General features: G+C 52.5%; 1 protein-coding gene across 1 annotated transcript; it reads left to right on the plus strand.

Annotated features, from left to right (window-relative positions):
- Positions 1-12,161, plus strand: TBX2 (T-box transcription factor 2; the record flags this gene model as incomplete). The annotated part of the gene is made up of 7 exons (XM_044675058.1): positions 1-266; positions 1,977-2,244; positions 4,354-4,500; positions 5,589-5,665; positions 5,957-6,120; positions 6,579-7,225; positions 10,942-12,161. Coding segments are annotated over 7 exons (2,019 nt in total), but the record flags the coding sequence as incomplete, so codon positions are not given.
- Between the last annotated feature and the right edge of the window lie 1,381 nt (positions 12,162-13,542).

The raw sequence follows: 13,542 nt of genomic DNA on the forward strand, positions 1-13,542 counted from the left end.
CCGCCCGCGGCGCTCGCCAAGCCCTTGCCGGACCCGGGCCTGGCCGGAGCCGCGGCAGCGGCAGCGGCTGCTGCAGCCGCAGCCGAGGCGGGGCTGCACGTCTCCGCGCTGGGCCACCACCCCCAGGCGGCCCATCTGCGCTCTCTCAAGAGCCTGGAGCCGGAGGACGAGGTGGAGGACGACCCCAAGGTGACGCTGGAGGCCAAAGAGTTGTGGGACCAGTTCCACAAACTAGGCACCGAGATGGTCATTACGAAGTCCGGGAGGTAGGGGCCGGGCCCTTGGGCCGGGAGGGGGCTCTCAGCGGGCCGCGGCCGTGCACGGCCCCGGACACCTGGGTCAGCCCCAACTCGCCTTCCTTCCCTCTTCGGTGGGCTCTCCCAGCGCCTCACCAGCCTCTAGTCCCTTCTTCGGGGCAGAGCCGAGGATGCTTCGGGGTCAGAGAAGCCGAGCCTCCCCGGCAGCCTCTTGCTGCCTCTCCAGCGCTCTGACCCTCGGTCTGGCCCGGGTCCGAGCCTAACCGAGCTCCGGCTCCCCCGAGCTCCCATTTCCGTCCTCCTGGCCCCTCAGCCGGAGTGGTCTCCACTGGCTCTTCTCCAGCCCCTGGACTCCTTGGGCTGTCCCCCGGGGGCCATTTGGGCATTTTATTCGTTTGCTCCGATGACGAATTGACAGTTCACTCTCTAGAAATAAGAAAACAAAGCGCTGAGGGGGGAGAGGCCTTCTTCGATTAGCGAAGAAAAGTTTTTTTTTTTCCTTTTCAATCGGAGAAAAACCCAAACGAATAAAATAAAAGGAAAATAACCGCCCAAACAAGGAAGGAAACAAAAACCGTAGCAAAAACCACCAAACACTCCCTTTCTCCAGTCCGACTCCCCCCCCCCCCCCGGGCCACTTCCAAGTGGGTCCCCTTCTTCCTCCAGCACGCTGACCGAACCTAAACCATTTCTTCCAACAGTAGGACTAGGATGCTCCCCGGGGGTTGGGGCTCACTACTTTTGGCTTCTTCCTCGTTGGCCGCTTCTTCCCTCTTCGCTCTGCCCCCAGATTCTTTCCCCAAGAACTCCGGGGCTGTTCGCTGTTCCCGGGAGATCTGGGAGATTCTCAGGGCTCACTTCTCCCACTTGGGCCAAGGGACCAGGAAAGGGATCCCTGGTCGGGGTATCCTCCCAGAGGTGAAGGTGGGGGTGGGAGGTGGCGACCTAATCCTTTACCCTCTGAGACTGGGGTCGAGAGGGGAGTACCCTGGCCAAAGGGCCGCTGGGCAAAGGCGCTCCTGGGGCCTGGCCGGCTTGCATTGAGCCCTTTAAACTCGGAGCCTCTCCGCCAGCCCTGATTGAGCCAGCTGGAACCTTCTTCTTTCCTCCCCAGCCCCATCTCCGTTTCTGGCAACCATCACCCCTGGGCTCCCCCAACCACGCTTAGACTTACACCTCCGGACCTGAGGCAGACCCAGGCCTCTCTTCCCCGGCACTGGGAGTCTCGAATTCCTGGAATTACCCAGCGAGTTCAGACCTAAAAAGAAAATCTCAAACCCGGTTGCTATTGGTAGTAATGAGGGAATTAGCTCAGGTCCCAAACCTACCCGCTTCTTCCCTACTTGCCCGTGTTATCATCTCTTACTTTTGCCAATATGAACTTCCCAAACGGGACTCTTCTGAATTTTATCTGGATAATTTGGGCCAAAGCGGGTACTGCCCTGGAATTAATTATCGGATAATTGGGGGAGACGTGGGTATGTTTTCAAAGGAAGGACTAATCGTAGCATTCCTGGGAGCTGCGTAGACCTAGTGGGGGACAACGGGTTTGGCCCTGCTCGTTTTCAGGGCCTGTAAAGAGGAGGAAGAGAGAAAGGGGTCCTCGATGTTGGGGGGCTGGAGCAGAGATGGGGGCAGGCCTCGTTGGGGATCCTGGGGTCTGACCAAAGGGGACAAAGCCGAAGTCCCAGCCCCAGTGTCTTCCCCTCCCCCTCCCAGGCGGATGTTCCCCCCGTTCAAGGTGCGGGTCAGCGGACTGGACAAGAAAGCCAAGTACATTCTGCTCATGGACATCGTGGCCGCAGACGACTGTCGCTATAAGTTCCACAATTCTCGCTGGATGGTGGCCGGCAAGGCTGACCCAGAGATGCCCAAACGCATGTACATACACCCTGACAGCCCAGCCACTGGAGAGCAGTGGATGGCCAAGCCAGTGGCCTTCCATAAACTCAAGCTCACCAACAACATCTCGGACAAGCACGGCTTTGTGAGTACCCTCTTCCAGGCTGCCTGCCTGGGCACACGTGTGTGTGTTTGGGGGGAGCACGAATGGGGCAGAGAAGGAAGAACCAGGGCACAGGTTTTGTCTCCTTCTCAAGGTTAGACTACACCAGGGCTTTACAACTTTACCCAGGACCGCTGCTAGATCAGGGAAACTGGGTGGATCTTCCTTGAGAGACATGTTGCCCACCCCCAATGGCAGAGAGGTTCCCTGCTTTCCATCTGGGTCTTGTGTTTTGCCCGAAGATGTCTTTTCCTGGGCAAGTAATCCAGGGTGGGCCCAAGGCAGTCCCTTCACTCCAGCCCTTCTCAGGATCCATTAGGGTCAGATCTCCCCAAGCCCCATCGCCCCAGGGCCAACAATGGCAGGAGGGAGTTTGGGGATTGTGATGTCTACTAGCTCTCGGAAAAGGAGATTCTTTCCGGGATATTAGGAGAGGCTCGGGTTAGGGCAGTGATGTCAAGATCCCAGCATCTTGGCTATCATTGCTGGACTTCCTGAGAAGAGCAGAGTGTAACAGAAGGGCTAGAGAATAAAAGAGGATGGAAATGGAGGGCTCAGACGCTGTACCCCAACCCGGTAGCTCCTTCCTCTTCTAACTAAGAGGATGCTCCCTTTCACAACCTCAAACTTTCCACTGGACTCTCCCAGCAGTTCCTCCAGGCTAGTGACTCTGGTGGGTGGTGAGGAAGACTGATCCCTGCCTCTCATCTGCTTTAGTTGGAGCTGCCCTCAAGGTCAGGGTCAGGCAAAACATGGGCTCCATACATCTTTCTGAGTTTCCTTGCTTCTCTATAGTTTCCTCCCTCCTCACACCAAAGTTCCATCCAAATCAATTTCCAGGCTAGGAATCGGTGTTAAAAAGGGGGCAGGAGTGTGTATGTGTGTGTGTGTGGGGGGGGCTTTAATATTTCCTTTCCCTTCTAACCCATAAAGTTGGGGACCTTTGGGACCCAAACTCCTTCACTTCTATAAACCTCTTGGGGGAGGGGAAATAAAAGGAACTCTTTAGGGTGCTGCATCTCTACATCCTAATTTTCTGGTCCTAACAGCTTATCTTTTGTTCACTGGGACCAGTTTCCCTCAGTTCTGGCCCCTGTATCTGTCTCCACTGCTCCCAATTCCAAGAAGGCCTCTTTCTGCAGGGATTTATTCACTAAACCAGATGCTTCTACCTTCTCCTGGGCGACTCTAGGGATAGCCTATGAGCTTCCTCTTTCAGTTGGGCTTCTGCCCTAAAATGAGTCCTATATAGGGTACCAAGGAGAAAGGAGAGAGGCAAATGATTTGTTCCCAGAGAAGCTCTCCCTTCTCTTCTTCCTCAACTAAATTCAAGCTAAATGCTCCACATCTTCAGGAAAGAAAGAGAAGTTCACTCATACCTGAAGAAATAGGTGCAAAAGAGTCCCCCTCTGTCCTGTCCTGTCCTGCAGCGCAGAAAGGGGACCCAATCATCAGGATAATTTATTTACAAGCCAGTCGGAGCAAAAAGGGACTTCTGGGTATCCCAATGGAGGTGACCTTACCGAGCCTGGGCTTAGCTGGTCCCTGCGTTCTTCATTTTTCCGTTCTTTATAAATGCCTAATAATTATAATTACAGCCACAACAATAATACTCTCCTTCTGGATTCCCTGCCTTACTTCAGTCCTGCCGTTGGCAAGAAGCCTTCCCCCCCCCAACTTCTATTCATCTTAGAGACTTTCCCCTGAGTTCCCCCGATTTATTCTCTATATGTTTTTACACGTTGTCTCCTCCATTGGTTGTGAGAGCTCCTTGAGAACAAAGTCTGCTTTTTAAAAACATTTCTTTGTCTCCCAGTGCTTAGCAGAGTGCATATAGTAGGCACCTAATAAATGCTGATTTAGTGACTAACAGCAATAACAGTAATAAACGGAGAACAGAGACCCCAGCTTGTAGAGGGGAGCAGTGAAGAAGCATCGAATTAACTATAAATTGGAGCAGGGAAAGGGAACGAAAAGATTCTGCTGGATGCTGGCGGGAGTATTTGGCGGGTTAGAGACCTATTTAGCTGAGTAGGGAGGTAAATGAGGAGCGCTCCTAATCTGACTTTCTATGCCTCCCTGCACCCACAGACCATCCTGAACTCTATGCATAAGTATCAACCTCGCTTCCACATAGTGAGAGCAAACGACATTCTGAAGCTTCCCTACAGTACCTTCCGGACATACGTGTTCCCGGAGACAGATTTCATTGCAGTCACCGCCTACCAGAACGACAAGGTGGGGGACCTTCGCGAGGTGGGGGTGAGGGAGCCCTCTCCTCTCCTTTGCCTTCCCGAGGCCCTTCCCGGCTTCCCCTGGCTTTCCTTGATGGAGAATAGGGACAGTTCAGCCCTCCCAGGTGGAGCTGTTTGCCTTGTTATTAACAAAGGATTTGGGGCTCTTTTTGACATCGCCCCCACCTATTTTTTTGCTCCAGGGCCGAGAGTTTAATTTACCTGCCAGAAGCAGAGAAGTGGTGAGGGCGGGGTCCCCCGGAAAAGCTACCCTGGGGCTTTCTGGCTCCCTGTTCCTAACCCCATTAAAACTTCGGGGAACCCTTGATGTTTTGAAGGTGGCAAGTGATGTAAGCGGATAAAAGCAGTTTTTCACCGAGGAGAGGGTGTGTTAGGATCTCTGAACCCTGCGGTCTAGATGAAGGAACAGAACTAGGAGATTCGGGCTGCTTTTATTAAGTTTTTTAAGAACCTTCTTCCTATTAAGAGGTTTTCTGCAGGACGCCCCTTCACCCCAATAAAAGTGGGGAGAGGCCTGCTGAGAAAGCAGGATCATAGAGCTGTGTGTATATGGCAGAAAGCATTTGCTTCCAGAGGAGAGTGTATAGTCTAGTGGAGTTTAGTTTTGAGGAAGGCCCAGCAAGCACCTCGTTCCCATCCTCACCGCCAGCCTTAACTTCTTCGACTGGATTCCAAACTCCCTCTCAGTCCACCCTTCCGAGGGCGATGGAAGAATTTTCTATTGTCCAGTTTCACCATCACCCCACTGTGAGGGACGGTATCAGCCCAAACCTCAGGACTCTCCTCTCTCCGTCTTTAGGGCCCTGGAATCAGGCAGTTGTAACCCTGCGCTCTGTATCCAAAACCTGTCGTAGGGGGAGGCAAGGAACCCCAGACCTTGGGGGACAAGAACTTGGGTATCGAGAAGGGTCATTATTCCGCTTATGGTCTCTAAAATGAGCAAGAGCAAGGGAAGGGAGGAGAAGGGCCACGGAGCCTCCAATCGCATACCAAAGGGTAATAGGGTCGAAACTCTTCCATGTCCTCACCCCACCGTGACCGCTCCACTTGTCGATTTTCTCCCCACCCTAGATCACACAACTGAAAATAGACAACAATCCCTTTGCAAAGGGTTTCCGAGACACCGGCAATGGCCGGCGGGAGAAAAGGTGAGAAAATGGGGAGAGGAACTGAACAATTTTGGGGAATCAGCACTCTCTTACGATCTTGTTGGCTGGAAGACTACTTCAAGGGGCGGTGGGGGTGGTGGGGGAACCTCCCAGACCCTTCACCTGTTCCCATACCCTCCCTAAGAATGTCTCAAGGACCAGTGCTTTGTAATTTGGGGGCCCTGCGCATGGGGTAAGAGCCAGGATTGTTGCCAGGAACCCAAAGGAGGATTCTCTTGTCATTCAGTTTCCTCCTCTTAAAGCGCCCCCTCCCCACCCTCCTCTTCCCAGGAAGCAATTGACGCTCCCGTCCCTTCGGATGTACGAAGAACAGTGTAAGCCGGAGAGGGACGGGGCTGAGTCCGATGCCTCCTCCTGCGATCCACCTCCAGCCAGAGAGCCGCCTCCCTCCCCAGGCACGGACCCCAGCCCCCTGCGTCTGCATCGCTCTCGAGGTGAGGGATAGGATGGCGAGAATGGTAGGACTGAATGGGGAGAAGAAGGGACAGAGCGGGATGTAAAGCGGGAAACCAGTGAGGAAATCTGAGATGCTCTCTCGGAAAAAGCCAGAGGAGTAGGAATATTATTGTTTATCGTGTTTGCTTCATGGTGCTCTTCACAACGCTTTTAGAAATTAAATAAACGCTGCATTTGTGAGAGAGGCATCGGGTGGAAAGGACTGCAGAGAGCTCTCAGGGAGGGTGGTGTTTACTTGTTTGTGAGTTGTCTGGTGTGTGGAGAACTAGGGAGTCCTTAGAGCTAGGGAAAACAAACTCCACACCCATTAGACGGGGCGCACTCCACTCCCTTAGCCTCAGAAACTACAAAAGAGGACACTCTCCCCACATCCACGCTCCGGGCTTCATTGACCCTCAATTCCTTTCCCTTTCCTACCCTCGCTTCCTCTTTGCAGTTGACGAGAAGCTATGTGCTGCAGATAGCGACCCGGAGCCTGAGAGACTTGGGGATGAGCGGCCTGGGGGCACAATAGGGCGCAGCCCCGGTCTGGAGCCAGCCAGTCCCCCGCGCTTGGTCGAGTCAGAGCGCGTCCGAGAAAGGCGCAGCCCCGACCGGGGTAAAGAGCCAGGAGAAGGCGGCGGCTGCCTAGACGGCCCCTTCGGCTTGAGGGCCTTGGAGAAGGACAAGGCAGAGGGCAGGAGGAAGGACGAAGCCCGGAAGGAGGGCAGCGAGGTCAAAGAGACGGGGCTGGCGCCCCTCGTGGTACAAACGGACAGCGCCTCGCCTCTCAGCGCAGGCCACCTGCAGGGCCTGGCGCTATCGGGCCACCTGCATAGCCAGCAGTTCTTCGGGCCCCTCGGCGCTGGGCAGCCGCTCTTCCTGCACCCAGGACAGTTCGCCATGGGCCCCGGGGCCTTCTCGGCCATGGGCATGGGCCACCTGCTGGCCTCGGTGGCCGGCGGCGGCGGCGGCAGTGGAGGCGGGGCCGGAGCGGCCACAGCAGGGCTGGACGGCGGAGCTGGTCTGGGCTCGGCGGCCGGGGCGGCTGGAGCTGCGGCCCCCTTTCCTTTCCACCTCTCACAGCACATGCTGGCATCTCAGGTAAGCAAGAGGCCAGCCCGGGGCCAGAGCTGGAGTGGGGGTGGGGGTGCATAGAGGCGGGGAACGGGGGCTGAGATAGAGGGAACAAGCAGTGAACCTTGGCCTTTGCAAAGGGCCTTAGGGGTCAGCCAGCCAACCTCCTTGCCATGTGAGAGGCTAGAGCTTGAAAGCCTTGCGGCAGGCAGCGCAGAAAGTATTCTAGGGACATACACCAGAGCTCCTTCAGCCACTAGTGCAAACAGGCCAGGCCTGCCTTTCCTGACCCAGAACTGGCTTCTCGGTCCCTAGATCGTGTGGCCGGTCTAGTTAAGACTAGTTCGCCACCGTGAATGGGAGGAAAGCTAGGAACGTTACCTAAAACCAAATGCAAGAGGATGTGTCTGTGTTGCAATTGGCTCCCGAGTGCCTGGGATTAACACTTAGCCGTTTGCCTCAGGGTAGAAGCAGGCCACCCTGCTGCCACACAGTGGGGCATAGACCAGGTTTCTGTTCGACTGTAGGCAAAGGCGAGGGGAAGTCAGCTAAGTAATTCTTTTCTGAATGATAAAGGCCAAAAGATGAGTCTTCTCCGTGCCCATTCTCTCCCCCACCCAAGCTGCTTATTTTCTCTGCTGCTGGTGTTTTCTGGTCTGCCCCCCCCCCCTCCCCTTCTCAGGATAGACAGAAAAGCAAGAAAGGGGAATTTCTCTTCAATTCTGAATCTCTCTCCCTTCCCATACACACACCCGCAGGGTTAGGACAAGGGCAGCCAGCACAGAGTTTCCTTCCAGTTTTTGTGATTTTTTATATTACAGTATCTGGGTTTTCATTAGGGGAGGAAGCATCCAATGAGGGCTTTCATAACCACTGCAGACCATCAACTTCTCTGCAATTTCTAGTCTTAGCCTGGACCACTGAAAGGTTCAAAGATTTGTCCAGGGTCTAAGTTGAGTACTTGACAGAGGCAGGATTTAAACCTAGGAAACCCAGCGGGAGACTAGTTCCCTGTCCACTACATTGTGCTGGTCTGTTAATATCTCGAATTTAAATTTTGTCCCCTTCAGGCAAAGATTTCTGAAAGCCTCCCCATTTTGGCCATAAGGCGGAAAAATAAGTAATAAAAAGTTAACAGACCTAAATGAAGGCAGAGGGGCTGCAATGCTCATTTCTGTTCAGGTGGTGTATGGCATGGCGTTGTGGAAGCATTTCCAAATCCCCTTCCTTCTTTAGTGCCACCTTCTGGGCCAGCAGAGGCTGGGCAAATTTGGTCCGACATTTTGTCAGATCTGCACTCAGGAAAGCACCCACCTGTAAATTCAATTAATTCTGAGTCAAGTTAAAAACAAAAACCTAGGGAGCCAAGAAATAAAGTTCAGTACGTTAATAGGGCTATGCCCAGCTTAGTGCTTAGAGATCTGCAAGGGGGAGGGGACTTTGGAAAATCTAGAGTGGTATTTCAGGGGCATTAGGTGGGAGGATAGTCTGCTAAAGGCCTTGAATTTTTGATTATTATTTATATTGACTTTGAGAGACACCAGAACTTAGTGGATCATGAAGACTTGAGTTCAAGTTCTCCCTCTGACACAAACCATGTGATCCTGGGCAATTAAACTTTCTATGTCCCCGGGATACTCATTGAGGCTTTAAGTAGCCGAGGAGGTGTCCACCTGCATTGTTAAAAGAGAATTTCCTCATGGGGAATGAGTTCTCTATAACAATGAACTAATAGGTCCAATCAAAAAAAATTTTTTTTACAAAGCATTAACAAAGCCTTTAGAAAACACAAAGCTGTTGTCCCCATTTTAGAGATGAGAAAACAGGAGCTCAGAGCTTTCTGCAGGCATACAGCTGCTGAATGTCTTAGGTTTAAATCCAGGTCTTTTAACTCCAAGTTAGGGCTTTCTTTGATGGCATAACCTCCAAGCCCTCAACCACTGATCTCAGGATATTTACTAAGAATAACTTGCATTAGGTTCGTAGACACCCGGTGGGAGGGAGGCAGGAGGATTGTTCTTTAGAACTGAGATAATGGGCAGGGCAGGTGAAAGTATTGCTTGAAGGCAAATTAGCTTCTCAATAAATACCTGCTAGTTTGTTTTTTTTTTTTTGTTTTTTTTTGTTTTTTTGTTTAGTGATCTTGAATGATCACTTTCATTCCAATTCATACCCCTTGCCTTTAGGAATAGCCAACTTTGCAAAAGAGGAATCTCTGGTTTCTCTTCTTTCTCTCCTTTTTCATCTCCTGATACCAGCTTTGCAAAGAAGCACATGGGATTCCATTTTCCCGCTTTTGTCTCTCCCCTCCCCAGCCCAGGAGGGAGTCAACCCACCAATGGAAGGGAGGGAAAGATAATCTGAAAGTTCTAGCTACTTGGATTTAGAACACACGATTTGGTGTCATATAAGACTTTGTCCTTGCAACTGTCTGGAGCTTTTTAGTCCATTAGTCCACACTGACTAGGAAGTGGGTCATTCACTGTCGGATAATCGAGAGCTAATTGGCATTCTGTTTATGTTCTTCTTCATTCACATGGCAAATAGACACATGACTAGAGTTGTGTAAATCCCCTTTTCTCACTCTTCTGAATGTACAAATTCTTCCTCCTCTTCTAGAATTTTTTTTTTGAGGGAGAGGGAAGGACTAGGATTAGGAAAAAGAAAAGAGGAAAAGAAAGCACACACGCATGCAGGCACACACAGGTGGCATATATGGCTGAATATACATCATGGTCCAATAGGAAGAGCACAGGTTATGGAGTCAGAGGAGCTGGGTCCTTTATCCATGCTCTGCCACTTACTATCCCTGTGACCTTGGTCAAATATTTTAATCTCTCTGGTCCTAGGTCTCCTCAGTAAAACAAGGGGTTGGAGTAGATCTAGGTGGTTTTAAATCAGGTGTGTGCCATGGGTAGCTTCTCAAAATCATTTTTTTTTAATGCATCAAATAAAATACATAAGAAAACGAAGGGAGTCAATTATATTGCAATAGTCAGTAACCAGACAGACTGGGATCATGTGAGATCCCATCATTTCGTAGTAGTGAGGAGCAGAAATAATATTTCCGGATAGGTGCAACAACTGATGTGATATGAAAATAACTGTGATTTATATTGGGGACAATTACACATGTATTATCATACCGTTGTGGTCTGTTGTCTATATTCTTACTTGAAGGAAATGTCAAGTTTTGGGTAGGGGCTAGTGAAAAAAGAAAGAAAAAAATATATATATATATATAAAGTTCAAGGTCTCCTGCTCATTAGAACAGCAGAACTAGATGATCTTTAAGATCCCTTAACAGCCCAAACGTCCTAATGTCCTAATTCTTCCCCCACTCAGCCTTCCCCAAACTCGGTCTCTCACCTGGAATTCCTTTCCCCTCTTCCCAGACTGACCTATCAAAAGTCTTCTAAGGCACGTCTTCTATCTTCCAAGGCACAGATTAAATTCCATCTCCTTCTGGAAGATTTCCTTAATCACCTCAGCTAAAAGTGGTTTCCTCCCTCCCTCTGAAATCCCATTGGTCTCCTGGCCACAGAAACTCACGTGGCACAAACCCACTGCTCCCTTGCACATGTGGCTTCTACCCCTCTAGTCTGTAAATTCCCGAAAGGCACTGCCTATCTCTTTCCCTTCTTGAGCCCCATATGTCACCTTGCACCTAGTGTGATGATTTCATGTTGGTTGAATGAATTGATGTTGAATGAATGATTGACCTACTTCTTTGTTGATTTCAGGGGATCCCGATGCCCACATTTGGTGGGCTCTTTCCATATCCCTACACTTACATGGCAGCTGCCGCAGCCGCTGCCTCAGCCTTGCCAGCCACCAGTGCTGCCGCCGCCGCCGCCGCCGCTGCGGGCTCCCTGTCCCGGAGTCCCTTCTTGGGCAGTGCCCGGCCGCGCCTACGTTTCAGCCCTTACCAGATCCCTGTGACCATCCCTCCTAGCACCAACCTCCTCACCACAGGCCTGGCTCCGGATGGCTCCAAGGCGGCTGGCAGCAGCCGGGAACCCAGCCCCCTGCCTGAGCTGGCGTTGCCTAAGGTGGGAGGGTCACACCGGGGGACCCTATCCCCCAAAGGCGCAGCCAAAGAGGCCGCCAGTGAACTACAGAATATCCAGAGACTGGTGAGCGGGTTGGAGAGCCAGAGGGATCTGTCCCCGGGACGTGAGTCGCCGAAGTGAAGGATCAGTGTGGGCCAGGCCAGCCCCCCCACCCAACCCACCCCTGTCTGCTACCCATGCCCCAGTCCCACCCCCGACCCCACAGACCCCTGTGGCTCCAGGATTTGTACAGCACGGTATGGGTATTTATTTAAATAAAGGAGCGATGGGGCAGCACCAGCCAGAGATGGAAAAACCAGCCAGTCCAGTCTGGGCTGTGGGCACTAGTGAGAGGAGCTGGGGCATTTCAGCTCAATCCCCAACCTGCAGCGAACTTGGATGGAGTAGACTTGGAGCCTGCCTGGGTTCGTCCAATAATACTCCTGAGTCAATATGGAGTCAAACCAGAGTCGGATGTGGAGTATCTTCCTTCTCACATCAGCCCTTGGGTGCTGGTTTGGGATTGAATAGCAGGGGGTGCCCCTTCCAGGGACGTGTCAGGATGGGGGAGGAAAGAAAATTCTACGTTCCCAGGCTTCTGCAAGGCTAGAGGGGGGTCAGGGGAGGGTCCCCCAAACCCAGAGTCCCAGGCTGAGGAGTAGGAGAATATGAGAATAGGATGAGATGGGATGGAGCTGGGGATGGAGGGTGAAGGCAGAGACTTCCGGGAAGGAAGGAGGATGGAGCTGAGCATCCAGATGCCCCAATCTCCTCCCACTAACCTACTCCCAGAAAAGGGCGGGACACCCCACCCTTGGGAGTCCGGGGAGGACCCTGCCACCTCCACCCCTGACTCCCTCCCCCGGGGGGGGGGAAATATTTATGAAATAAATGATAATTTGTGTAAATAAGCTTTAAGGTTCCCAGAATATGCAAATTGGTATTAATTTATTCAAAAGTGTACATTACCGTGTACATAATATTTAGAGTTTAACTCGTGGCATTTAATTTCGTTGGATTTTTTGTTTTGTTTTGTTTTCCGGGTTTTTCCTCCCTTTTACACGAGCATATCTACATTGTAAATGGTGGGGGAAGGGAGAGTTATTTAGCGCTCTGTGGCTGCCGGGGACTCGAGCTCCTGGAGGGAAGCGCCCGTCGGAGGCAGCACCCCCTCGCGGCTGGCCAAGGGGCCCCCAAAAGCAGCCCTGACCCGGTCCTCCTCGTGGGCCGGGGGCCACCTCAGGTGTTTGGTTGTTTTTTTTTTTTTTTCATTCTGAAACGAGAACGAAACAAACCGAAAAGGAAAGAAAAGATTATTAATAATAATAATAATAAATAAAGAAATGAAGTGAGCTCTGAGCCGGGCCAGTGCGCTCTGTGGGCCGTGGTGAGGGGAGAGGGACTAGTTGGGACCTGACCACACCGAGCTAGGCAGCGAGTCTTCGGAGAGGGAGGGGTCTAGGCGCTTCAACTCAGGCCGGAGTCGGGTAGGGGTCCTTGGGGAGTGTGTGTGGAGGGGGTGCCCGGCCGGCACTAGGGCCTCTCTCGTCCCCGGCAGCTGTTCCCCGGGCCGCTTTCCATTTATCATGTCACCAATTAGCCAGAGCCTGGGGGAGGGGGGGTCAGGCGGGCTCGTTAGAGGGATAATGAGGGAACGGGACCCTGGAGACGTCGCCCTCCCTCCCCCGTCGGGTCCCTCCTCGGGCGGCGCCGGCTCCGACTCAGCCCGCGGTCTGGGGACGGAGAGTCGGAGCCTCACCCCACCCCCAGTCCAACCCACTGAAGCTGGGGAAAGCAGCCATCCCTCCCCCTCTCTTTTCTTCCCTCCTCCGAGTCCATCCGTCCAGGTCGAGCCCCGGGCTCCCTCTGCCGGTCAGCACGAGCCGATGCCCACTCCAGGACTTTCCAGGTTGCCAAGGCTCGAACGCCCCCGAGCGAAGTTATGCAGCACAGCTGGATTAGCCCCAGGAGCCCAGCCAGCTGTGCAGGAGTTGTGACCTGCCCCTCCCCGCTCCCACACCTTCCTCTTCAAAGCCAGGTCTTCTCATTTCAGCCAAAAATGTCAAAGAAAGATCTAACCACGAGGGACATTCTTCTTGTTTTTTTCTTTTGGCAAGGGAGAGTAGAGTGAAGGGTGGTCCCTGAACCTAGCTCGCACGTTTATAGGAGCAAAGCATGGCTTCTGCCCCAGCCCCTCACTTCCATCCCTTCTCCACAGTTGGGCACAGGCAGGGAGGGTGTGAGGAAGTGTAGGAAGGGAGAAAAAGGGCAAAAGTAAATGGAGGAAGATGG

Source organism: Gracilinanus agilis, chromosome 4 (assembly GCF_016433145.1).
Source record: "Gracilinanus agilis isolate LMUSP501 chromosome 4, AgileGrace, whole genome shotgun sequence".
Classification (NCBI taxonomy): Eukaryota; Metazoa; Chordata; class Mammalia; order Didelphimorphia; family Didelphidae; genus Gracilinanus; species Gracilinanus agilis.